We start from the raw sequence: 12,583 nt of genomic DNA on the forward strand, positions 1-12,583 counted from the left end.
ATACAGCTTCGTTTGTGTGTGTTGGGATGGTTGCTGGTGTAGTTAAGTATTTGGTCAGTGATTTTTTTCAGGGATCTATGTACCTGGACACCGAGATCTCTCTGCTCATCTACACTACCAAGAATCTTACCATTAGCCCAGTACTCTGTATTCTTGTTGCTCCTTCCAAAGTGAATTATCTCACACTTTTCTACATTAAACTCCATTTACCACCCAGCTCTGCAGCTTATCGATGTCTTTCTGTAACCTACAACATCCATCGTCACTATTCCCAACTCCACCAACCTTACTGTCTTCCGCTAATTTAGTAACCCATCCTTCTACACTCTTATCCAGGTCATTTATAAAAAACAACAGTGGCCCCTTGCAGTACACCACTAATAACTGAACTCCAGGATGAGCATTTCCTATCGACCACCACCCTCTGTCTTCTTTCAGCAAGCCAATTTCTGATCCAAACTGCTAAATCACCCTCAATCCCATGCCTACGTATTTTGAGCAATAGCCTACCATGGGGAACATTATCAAATGCCTTACTGAAATCCATGTACACCACACCAACCACTTTACCCTCATCCACCTGTTTGCTCACCTTCTCAAAGAACTCAATAAGGTTTATGAGGCAAGACCGGCCCTTCACAAAACCATGTTGACTCTCCCTAATCAACTTACTCCTTTTCAGATGAATATAAATCCTACCTCTTATAACCTTTTCCAATAAGGTCCTCAGGAGTGTTGCTGAACAAAGAGACCTTGGAGTGCAGGTTCATAGCTCCTTGAAAGCGGAGTCGCAGGTAGATAGGATAGTGAAGGTGGTGTTTGGTATGCTTTCCTTTATTGGTCAGAGCATTGAGTACAGGAGTTGGGAGGTCATGTTGCGGCTGTACAGGACATTGGTTAGGCCACTGTTGGAATATTGCATGTAATTCTGGTCTCCTTCCTATCGGAAGGATGTTGTGAAACTTGAAAGGGTTCAGAAAAGATTCACAAGGATGTTGCCAGGGTTGGAGGATTTGAGCTACAGGGAGAGGTTAAATAGGCTGGGGCTGTTTTCCCTGGAGTGTCGGAGGCTGAGGGGTGACCTTATAGAGATTTATAAAATCATGAGGGGCATGGATAGGGTAAATAGACAAAGTATTTTTCTCTGGGGGACTCCAGAGCTAGAGGGCATGGATTTTGGGTGAGAGGGGAAAGATATAAAAGAGACCTAAGGGGCAATTTTTTCACACAAAGGGTAGTGCATGTATGGAATGAGCTGCCAGAGGATGTGGTGGAGGCTGATACAATTACAACATTTAAGAGACATTTGGATGGGTATATGAATAGGAAGGGTTTGGAGGGATATGGGCAAGGTGCTGGGAGGTGGGACTAGATTGGGTTGGGATATCTGGTCAGCATGGACAAGTTGGACCGAAGGGTCTGTTTCTGTGTTGTACATCTCTATGACTTTACCCACAACTGAAGTAAGACTCACTAGTCTATAATTTCCAGGGTTGTCTCTACTCCCTCCTTGAACAAGGGAACAACATTTGCTATCCTCCAGTCTTCTGGCACTGTTACTGTGGACAATGACGATAGAAAGATTAAAGCCAAAGGCTCAGCAATCTCCTTCCTGGCTTCCCAGAGAATCCTGGGATAAATCCTATTCAGCCCAGGGGACTTAGCTATTTTTATATTTTCCAGAATTGTTAACACTTCCTCCTTGTGAATCCTCGATCCTATCCAGTCTAATAGCCTGCATCTCAGTATTTTTCCGCTGTGAAAATTGACAAAAAACATTCATTTAGCGCTTCCCCCATCTCCTCAGATTCCACACACAACTTCCCACTACTATGCTTGATTGGCCCTAATCTTACTCTAGTCATTTTTTTATTCCTGATATACCTATAGAAGGCCTTAGGGTTTTCCTTGATCCCATCCCCCAATGACTTCTCATGTCCCCTCCTGGCTCCTCTTAGTTCTCTCTTTAGGTTTTTCCTGGCTAACGTGTAACTCTCAAGTGCCCGCACTGAGCCTTCACATCTCATCCTAACATCAGTCGCCTTCTTTCTCTTGGCAAGAGATTCAACATCTTTAGTAAACCACAGCTCCCTCACTTGACCACTTCCTCCCTGCCTGACTGGTACATACTTATCAAGGACCCGCAGTAGGTGTTCCTTGAACAGGCTCCACATTTCAATTGTGCCCAATCCCTGCAGTTTGCTTCCCCATCCTATGCATCCTAAATCTTGCCTAATCACATCGTAATTGCCTTTCCCCCAGCTATAACTCTCGCCCTACGATATATACCTACCCCCATCAATTGCTGCAGTAAACATAATCGAAATGTGGTCATTACCACCAAAGTGCTCACCTATCTCCAAATCTAACACTGGCCGGATTATTACCAAGTACCAAATCCAATGTGGTCTCACGCCTTGTTTGCTTGTCTATGTACTGTGTCAGGAAACCCTCCTGCTCACATTGGACAGAAACTGAACCATCTAAAGTACTTGAACTATAGTATTCCCAGTCAATACTTCGAAAATTAAAGGCCCCATAACAACTACCCTGTTACTCTCACTCCTATCGAGAATCATCTTTGCTATCCTTTCCTCTACATCTCTGGAACTATTCGGAGGCCTATAGAAAACTCCCAACAGGGTAGCCTCTCCTTTCCTGTTTCACACCTCAGTAAACTTCAGAGCCTTCAACAGAAACAACAATCGTCCAATTTGTTGATCCTTTCCCAGTATTTTGAATTCCTAATTCCTGGAATTGTTTTTCTTGTTCCCTGTTTACAATGGGACCCAATTCCCTGTAGTTCTGCCGACCCCTGTCTAATCTCGCACTGTCTAATCTCACAGCGGTCTGGCTTCTCATCCCAAAAATCGAGCCCATTCCTCACCCCTTGGGGAAAAGCCGTCAGTGCAACCCTTTGAATTTGTAAATAATAATGGGAAACATTGCATTTATTTAAAAATAGTCATTTTATTTATGGTTTAATGTGGTTGGAGCATTGCAGTCCACTGTCTGTCTGCAATGATGTGTAAAACCAAATACCTTTCTCTCCCAACTTCCTGAATACAATGTAACAGAGCAGTATTTTCATTGCAGTAAATGCCACAGGTTCGCTGAGAGCTGTGGGATAAGGTTTGAGAGATGTTTACAGGTTTATATTATCTCATGGAAAAACATTAGTAAACACAGGGCAAGAAGAAATCCCCAAGTGAACAGTTACATTTCAGTTCCCCTGTCCCTGTACAAACCCAGGGGCCTGTTGGCAAAGAAAATCAAAGAGGGGATTTACTTTCTGTGTTCGTAGAATGTGGGCGTCACTGAGTGGGCCAGCATTTACTGCACATCCCTTGTTGCCCTTGAACTGAGTGGCTCGGTCGGCCATTTCAAAGGGCAGTTAAGAGTCAAGCATCATAAAGTATAAACAGCAGCTCAGAGCTGGGCAGAATGGCCAAGCTCTCGGTGCTGTGTTATTCTATGTAACATATACCTTTGCTATATTGGCCTCTGGTTGAATGTGCCACATATTCCACAGGCTGCGATCAGACTTGATGGGTGTGATGGTCCAAATAAACAATTGCCTCCTCCCTCAATTAAAGGGCCCGGTTTGATGAGAAGCTTGAATGGATCAAATCTGCTTGGAGGCAGGGAGACAGAAGTCCCCACTCACCACCCTCAGGACTGATGAAATATTCCCAGCCCCTAGTGGCTCAGTGGTTAGCACTGCTGCCTCACAATACCAGGGTCCCAGGTTCGATTCCATCCTCGGGCGACTGTCTGTATGGAGTTTGCACATTCTCCCCGTGTCTGCATGGGTTTCCTCCCACAGTCCAAAGATGTGCAGGTCAGGGTGAATTAGCCATGCTAAATTGCCCATAGTGTTAGGTGCATTAGTTGAGGGGGATGGGTCTGGTGGGTTACTCTTCCACACTGTAGGGAATCTAATCTAAATTCGTTCCCCTGTGACTGTCCTCTAACACTGGGAAGGGTGTACATGCCTGTGAGTTTGTGTAGGGCAGGCTGGGGTCACTGAACAGAATGTAACCTGCAATGTCCTCTACTGTCCACTCAGTGTTCAAATTAAACAGGCAGGAGAGGGATTCAGCACCACCGGACTATCCCAATGTAAAAGGCTGAAATGCAGAGTCTGCAGTGTGGGGTGGACTTTGACACTGTTATGGAACCACCCTGGAGAAAAACCAAAGCCAAATGGAATTGTGAGGCACTAATTGACTTGACACTTTGAGGCAGGTTTTGAAGAGAATGCTGGACTCAATTCTGCTCCATAATTAACAGTGTCAAATGTTTCAAACTACAGTTTGTATTTTAAAAAAAGACAGCAATGTGTGACAGACACAACAATCAACAAAAACGCAGGGCCCACATATTTCTGTCTGGGAAAAGGTTCAGCTGTAAGCAAAGAAACAAGGTAGAAACTGGCTACAGGCTACGATGCCTACTGCAGCCCAACAGCTGACTGTTGGGCATTTTCACAGGCGTCAGGGTGGGGAGGCAATAGAGGCCAGTCATACCCCAGTCAATAGCAGAGAGGAGGCACCACTATCAGCTGTCATAGCAGCTGCCAAATAGAAATTCAGGAACAGAAGCTGAATCAGAGACAGAAACAGGAGAATCTACTGACGGCCCCAGCCTCCGTTATGAGCAAAAGCCGTAATACTGTGACCTCTCCCGGATGTATTCCAGCAGATCTGTGACATTCTGTTCCAAATCCTGCAACATATCCAACTTGGCTGTCATCACTTGCTTATTTCTGTTAAATTTCTTCTCCAAAGCTGGTTAAAAGAAGAAGATAGAAGGAATGATTAATTTACAAAGTGTCAGAAGAGGAACGATGCTGCATTTCTGTAGAGTATCTCACCACCTTAAAACAGCCCAAAAAGTCCCACAAGTCAATGGAGAATCTTTCTGAATCGTTTGAATTGGGCACAGCAAGCTGCCACAAACAGAGCCCCGGTTAATCTGCTTTACATTGTTGATTGAGGGATAAACATTGGTCAAGTCACTGGGGAAATCTCCCCTGACTTCCCTCAAATAGTGCTCATGGTATCTTTCCATCCACCTCGGTCTAACCCCCTTGAGAACAGCAGTCACCAAGTAAGAACCAATGCAGTAAATACCCCTTTAAAGGGTATTGCACAAGTTTGAGGAAAAAATCTAGGTACATTTCAAATTCAAAGTTATATAAACATAGTTCCAAAGAAAACAAAAGCAACCAACCCAACTTACAAATATATTTTATACACAGCTTTCAGTGCCCACTGGTCACTGCCAGTCACTGGTTAGTCACAGGAATGCCTAGGTCATTAGAGTGACTGAGAAATACCAGTAACTAGGGTTGGTGGGTGGTACAGTGGCTCAGTAGTTAGCACTGCTGCCTCACAGTGCCAGGGACCTGGGTTCAATTCCACCCTCAGGTGACCATGTGGAGTTTGCACATTCTTCCCGTGTCTGCACGGGTTTTGACTGGGTACTCTTGTTTCCTCCGACAGTCCAAAGATGTGCAGGTTAGGTGGGCTAGCCATGGGAAATGCAGGGTTACAGGGATAAAGTAGGTCTGGGTGAGATGCTCCTCAGAGGGTGGGTGTGGACTCAATGGGCCTGCTTCCACTCTATAGACTGGTGAGTCTCACATCAGTGATTGGGAAGCTGTTGGAGAGAATTCGTAGTCATAGGATTCATGTGCATTTGGCTCAATTAGAGGCAGTTAGCATGGCTTTGTGACATGAATTACTCGAGGAGGTGATGAAGGTGTCTGATGAGGTTACAGTATTGGATGTTGTTTACATGGATTTTAGTAAAGCTTTCAACAAGGTCCCTTTTGGCAGGCTCATCCAGAAGATTAAGATGCATGGGATCCACAGTGACTTGGCCACTTGGATTCAGAACTGGCTTGCCCATAGAAGGCAGAGGGTAGTGATGGAAGGATGATTTGCAGGCTGGAGGTCTGTGACTAATGGTGTTCCATAGGGATCTGCACTGGGACTTCTGTTTGTGATATGTATCAATGACTTCAGATGAAAATATGGTTGGGAGGGTTTGTAAGTTTGCAGATGATACAAAGATTGGTGGAAAGAGTAGAAGGTTGGCAAAGGATACAGTGGGATATACATCAGTTGCATATATGGACAGAGAAATGGCAGATGGAGTGTAATCTGTGTGAGGTGCTGCACTTTGGGTGATCAAATGTTAAGGAAAAGTATACAGTTAATGGCAGGACTCTGAACAATACTGATGTACAGAGGAATCTTGGGGTTCAAGTCCATAGCTCCCTGAAAGTGGCTACAAATGCAGATAGGGTGGTAACGAAGGTGTGCTCAGGAAACTGAGTACAAGAGTCAGAATGTCATGCTGCAGCTTTATAAGACTTTGGTTAGGCCACACTTTCATTCAATTCTGGTCACCACATTCCAGGAAGGATATGGAAGCTTTGGAGAGGGTGCAGAAGAGGTTTCCCAGGACGCTACCTGGGTTAGAGGGTATGAACTATAAGGAGAGGCTGCAAAAAACTCAGGTTGTTTTCTCTAGAGCAATGGAGGCTGAGGGGATACTTGGTAGAAGTTTATAAAATTATGAGATGCACAGATAGGGTTGGGGATCAGAATCTTTTTCCCCAGGGTTGAAATATCTAGTACAAGGGGAGATGCATTTAAGGGGATAGGGGGAAAGTTCAAAGGAGATGTGATGGGCAGGTCTTTTACACAGAGCGGTAGGAGTCTGCAATGCGCTGCCAGTGGTGTCGGTGGAGGAGGCAGATACAATAGGGATGTTTAAGGGACTTTTAGATAAGCACATGAATATGCAAGGAATGGAAGGGTATGGACCAAGGGCAGGCAGAAGGGATTAGTTTCATTGGCATCATGTTTCAGCAAAACATCATGGGCAGAGTGAGGGTCGCTTGTGTATTGTTCTATAGGGATTCTGAAGAGGCAGAAGTGGGTACTGCAGATATGCTGGAGATTAGAGTCAAGATTGGATGGTACAGGAAAACACAGGTCAGGCAGCATCCGAGGAGCAGGGAAAAATCAACATTTTAGGCAAAAGCCCTTCATCAGGAAACTTTTCTGACGCACCATTCCTGATGAAGGGCTTTTGCCCGAAATGTTGATTTTCCTGCTCCTCGGATGCTGCCTGACACTCTGTACTTTTCCAACACTACACTAATCAGGGATTCTATGGAGATTATTTTAACATTCATTCATAGGATGTGGGTGTTACTGGCTAGACAGTAACCCTTGGCTGTTGACAGGGTGAGCTGTCTCCTTGAAACAACCGAGCTATTTCAGGGGGTAATTAAGAGTCAACCACATTGTTGTGGGGTCTGGAATCATGTCAGCCGGGCCAGGTAAGGATGGCACTTTCCTTCCCTCAAGGACATTGGTGAAACAGATGGGGTTTTGAAACAATAGTTCCATGGTCACCATCACTGATACAGGCTTTCAGTTCCAAATGTGTTGATGGAAGTTATATTTTACAAGTTGCTGTGGTGGGATTTGAACCTCCACTCCCAGGGTCTTAATCACCAGATTATTCATCCTGAGATCCAATCACTCACTCAGAATAAAGGGGCACTAATGATGAGCAGTGACCTTATAGAAGTTTATAAAATTATGAGGGGCATGGATAGGATAAATAGAGGTCTTTTCCCTGGGATGGAGGAGTCCAGAACTAGAGGGCATAGGTTTAGGGTGAGAGGGGGATGATTTAAAAAGGACCTAAGGGACAACTTTTTCACACAGAGGGTGGTACGTGTATGGAATGAACTGCCAGAGGAAGTGGTGAAGGCTGGTACAATTGCAATATTTAAAAGGCATCTGAATGGGTTTTTGAATAGGAAGGGGTTAGAGGGATATGGGCCGGGTGCTGGTGGGTGGGACTAGATTGGGTTGGGATATCTGGTTGACATGGATGCGTTGGACCGAAGGGTCTGTTTCCATACTGTACATCTCTATGACTCTATGAGGAGGATGTTCTCCTCTCAGAGGGTTGTAGCAAGGAACCCCTTGCTACGGAGAGCTGTGGGGACAGAGTCCTTGTGCATATTTAAAGCTGAGAGAGAGAGAGATTCTCGATCAGTCGGGAATCATGGTTTACAGGGAAAGGGTAGGAAATGGGGTGTCAGGATGTCAGATCAGTCGTGATCCTGTTGAGTGGTGGAGCAGGCTCGAGGGGCTGAATGGTCTATTCCTGTTTCTATTTCTGATGGTCTTATGGTTTCGGAACATAAAAGACCCTTTTTAATGTAAGCTGCAGTTACTGATAACTCCACTCCATACCGTTCAGCTTTTGCAGGCTGTCTGTCGCCCGGTTTCTCAGTTTCTCAGCCTCCTCTTTGATTTTCTTCGCTCTTTCATTCCCATCTTCAGTACCATTACCCAGCAAGCTGATCTTGTCTCTCAGCTCCTCATAACGCCTCTCCACCTCCTTCAGGTCATTCTGTACTCACACACAGAGGCAAAGAAAAGAAGAAACAATTGCTACAAGCAACAACAGCACTTTTCCTGAGCTCACTGCCCGTTGGGGAGGGGCAGTGGGGGCAGGGGGGCGGTGTGCTATTATTTTTCACACAACCCTTAAAGGATTGGAAAACATAATCAAAACCTCCTGGATGTTAACACTGCCTTGGGGCCCTGTTGGAAATGGCTTGTTTGGACAATGGGCTTAGCGGTGAGATTTCCACAAACAGCCCGCTGACAGGTATCAGCCAAGAGCTGAGATTAACAAACGGGGAGAGTGGGGAATTACCCTTTCACAGCAGCTTGTTCTCAGACAGAGGGTATGACCTCTGAAGGATACTTAAAGCAGCCATGTGGCCTTGGGGAGGTTAGATAATGAGGACAGAATGCCAATGTGGGCCTGGGCTTCTGTACAATGTTCACTGCTGCAGGGTGAGGAGACCAGCTTCTCTGCTTCCTGCAGCTCTCCAGACACGGTCAGTGGTGGGCATTCCTAACTCCCCCATCGCTATGGCAACAATGACATTGGCCCTCCTTGAATGTCCTGGGTCAGTTACCTCACAGCCATTGGCAGCAGAGGGAGACAGGAAGGGTTACTTATCCTGAGACAATCATCCACCCTCACCCTTCTTAGAATTAGATGATGGCTGACATCACATTACACAGGATAAAGGGCACAGAAAGAGGCCATTGGGCCCATCTAACTCATGTTAGTAGTTACACTGTACAATCTTTCTTCATCTACCAGCATTACCCTCCATTCCCTTCTCCCTCAAATAGCTGTCTGATTTCCCCTAAATGTATCCATTCACCATGACCACTTGGTGAGGGAGAGAGTTCCACATCCCCCCCACTGTCTTTGCAAAGACCTATTTCCTGAAAACTGATTGGGTTGATTAGCAGCTGTATTGACAAGCCACCTATTTCAGCACAAACCCTATCTGCATCAGACAATGAGACACAGCGGGCCGATGTAGACCATTCAGCCCATCAAGTCAGCTCTGCTATTCAATTAGATCATGGCTGACCTGATAATCCCCAATGCCACCTTCCTGCCTTTTCCCCAAAACCTTCAGTACCTTCCTCATTAAAACAAAATGTCGATCCCACACTTGGACATAATTAATGACCCACCTTGACAGCTCACTGCAGTTAAGAACTCCACAGATTCACTGCCCTGGGAGAGAAGGTCATTCCTCCTCATCTCTGTCTTAACAGCCTCTTGTTCTGGGATTATTCCCTTTATTTCTGGACTCTCCCACAAGGGGAAACAACCTTTCCACATCTAATCTGTGCTATGCTTCAAATAGGTCACCTCTCATTCTTCTAAACTCTATGAGTATAGGCCCAACCTTCTCAACCTCTCCCCCATAAGAGAGTCCCTCCATCCCCAGGATCAGCTTAGTGAACCTTCTCTGGACTGTCCTCAATGTCATTCTGTCTTTTCTTGGTTAAGGGGCTCAAAACTGTTCACAATAGTCTAGTGGTGGTCTGACTAGTGCCACTTATAGCAAGACTTCCCTACTTTTATACTCAACCCCCTTTGAGATAAAGGCCAACATCCATTTGCCTTCCCTATTACCCAGTGAACTCAGATGACTGGCTTTTTGTGATTTATGCACAAGGACTTCCAAATCGTTCTGTTTGGAAGCTTTCTGCAATCTTTCTACATTTAAATAATATTCAGCTCCTCTGTTCTTCCTGCCAAAGTGCATCACTACACATTTTCCAAAATTATACGCCAGCTACTAAGTTTATAGCCAGTCTTCAACATGTCTCTATCCTGCTGCAGACTTTTCACATCATCCTCTCCACTTGCATTATCAGCTACTTTCAACCTTATCTGCAGTACAATCACTTTCTTCATCCAAACCATTAACGTATACCCTAACTAACTCTGGGTCCAGCACTGATCCCTGTGGCAATTCTCTAGATACAGGTTATTATCCTGAAAAGTGCTCCCCTTATCCCAACTCTCTGCCTACTATTAGCAAACTAACTCACTAGTCCTGCTGGTATACTACCTCATATCTTATTATTAAGCAAACTAAAGTGCAGCACCTTATCAAACACCTTCTGAAAATCCGAATCTATTACATCTGCCATTTCCCCTTTATCTATCCTGCTTGTTATCTCCTCAAAGACCTCCACTAAATTTGTCAGGAATGCTTTCCCCTTCTTGAACCCATGCTGAATCTGTCTGATCATGTTATTTATTTATTTATAAATGCTCAGCTATTATTCTTTAGAATAGACTTAAACATTTTCCCAGTAACACATGTTAACCTAACTGGCTAATAATTAATCTTCTTTTTTGTCTCCTTCCCTTTTTAAATATAGCTGTTTCATTAACAGTTTTCCAATCCTCTGGGATTTTTCATGAATCTAAGGATTCCCTGAAGATTATTACCAGTGTACCTGCTACCTCTGTAGCTGCTTTCTTTCATGTCCCAGAATGCATCCCAGAAGGTCCAGGGGACTAATTAATCTTTAGCCCCGTTAGCTTACATAGAACATTCCAGCGCAGTACAGGCCCTTCAGCCCTCGATGTTGTGGAACCAATCTATCCTAAACTATTCCATTCTTGTCCATATGTTTATCTAATGACCATTTAAATGCCCTTAAAGTTGGGGAGTCTGCTACTTTTGCAGGCAGTGTGTTCCACGCACGTACTACTCTCTGAGGAAAGAAACTACCTCTGACATCTGTCTTATATCTATCACCCCTCAATTTAAAGCTATGTCCTCTCATACTAGCCACCACCATCCGAGGAAAAAGGCTCTCACAGTCGACTCTATCTAATCCTCTGATCATCTCATAAATCTCAATTAACTCACCTCTCAACTTTCTCTCCAACAAAACAGCCTCAAGTCCTTCTGCCTTTCTTCACAATACCTTCCCTCCATACCAGGCAACATCCTGGTAAATCTCCTCTGAACCCTTTCCAAAGCTTCCACATCCTTCCTATAATGCAGTGTCCAGAACCGTACACAATACTCCAAGTGCGGCCACACCAGAGTTTTGTACAGCTGCAGCATGACCTCATGGCTCCGAAACTCAATCCCTCTACCAATAAAAGCTAATACACATTCCGACTTCTTAACAACCCTGTCAACCTGGGGGGCAACTTTCAAGGATCTATGCATGCGGACACCGAGATCTCTCTGCTCATCTACACTACCAAGAATCTTACCATTTGCCCAGTATTCTGTATTCCTGTTACTCCTTCCAAAGTGAATCACCTCACACTCTTCCGCATAAAAATTCCATTTGCCACCTCTCAGCCCAGCTCTGCAGCTTATCTATTTCTCTCTGTAACCTATAATGCCCTTCAGCACTATCCACAACTCCACCCACCTTGGTGTCATCCACAAATTTACTAACACATCCTCCTACGCCCTCTTCCAGGTCATTTATAAAAATGACAAACAGCAGTGGACCCCAAAACAGATCCTTGCGGTATCCCACTAGTAACTGAACTCCAGGATGAACATTTCCCATCAACCACCACTCTCTGTCTTCTTTCAGCCAATGTCTGATCCAAACCGCTAAATCCCCCTCAATCCCATGTCTCTGTATTTTCTGCAATAGCCTACCATGGGGAACCTTATCAAACGCCTTACTGAGATACACCAACTGTTTGGTCACCATCTCAAAGAACTCAATAAAGTTTGTGAGGCACAAACCATTGTGCCTCACAAAACCGTGCTGACTATCCCTAATCAAATTATTCCTTTCTAGATGGTGATAAATCCTATCTTTTATAACCTTTCCCAACACTTTACCCACAACTGAAGTAAGGCTCACTGGTCTATAATTACCAGGGTTGTATCTACTCCCCTTCTTGAACAAGGGAACAACACTTGCTATCCTCCAGTCTTCTGGCACTATTCCTGTAGGCAATGATGACAAAGATCAAAGCCAAAGGCTCAACAATTTCCTCCATGGCTTCCCAGAGAATCTTAGGATAAATCCTATCCGGCCCAGAGGACTTTCAGAATTGCTTTCCAGAATTGCTAACACCTCCTCCTTGTGAACCTCCATCCCATCCAGTCCAGTAGCCTGTATCTCAGCATTCTCCTCGACAACACTGTCTCACACTTTTTGTCCAT

At 44.8% G+C, this 12,583-nt stretch overlaps 1 protein-coding gene across 3 annotated transcripts in view; it reads right to left on the minus strand.

The window, feature by feature from the left end:
* Window positions 1-2,950: 2,950 nt before the first annotated feature.
* The window catches only part of lamb2l (laminin, beta 2-like), a 171,607-nt gene continuing 161,974 nt past the window's right edge, over window positions 2,951-12,583 (minus strand). For all 3 annotated transcript variants that reach the window (XM_060835294.1, XM_060835295.1, XM_060835296.1), the window contains 2 exons: window positions 8,292-8,451; window positions 2,951-4,790 (listed from right to left, as the gene is read on the minus strand). In XM_060835294.1, the coding sequence (XP_060691277.1) occupies window positions 4,654-4,790; window positions 8,292-8,451 (297 nt within the window). In that variant the 3' untranslated portion in view covers window positions 2,951-4,653. The remainder of the gene's footprint in view (window positions 4,791-8,291; window positions 8,452-12,583) is intronic.

The sequence above is a fragment of the Hemiscyllium ocellatum genome, chromosome 14, assembly GCF_020745735.1.
Source record: "Hemiscyllium ocellatum isolate sHemOce1 chromosome 14, sHemOce1.pat.X.cur, whole genome shotgun sequence".
Lineage (NCBI taxonomy): Eukaryota > Metazoa > Chordata > Chondrichthyes > Orectolobiformes > Hemiscylliidae > Hemiscyllium > Hemiscyllium ocellatum.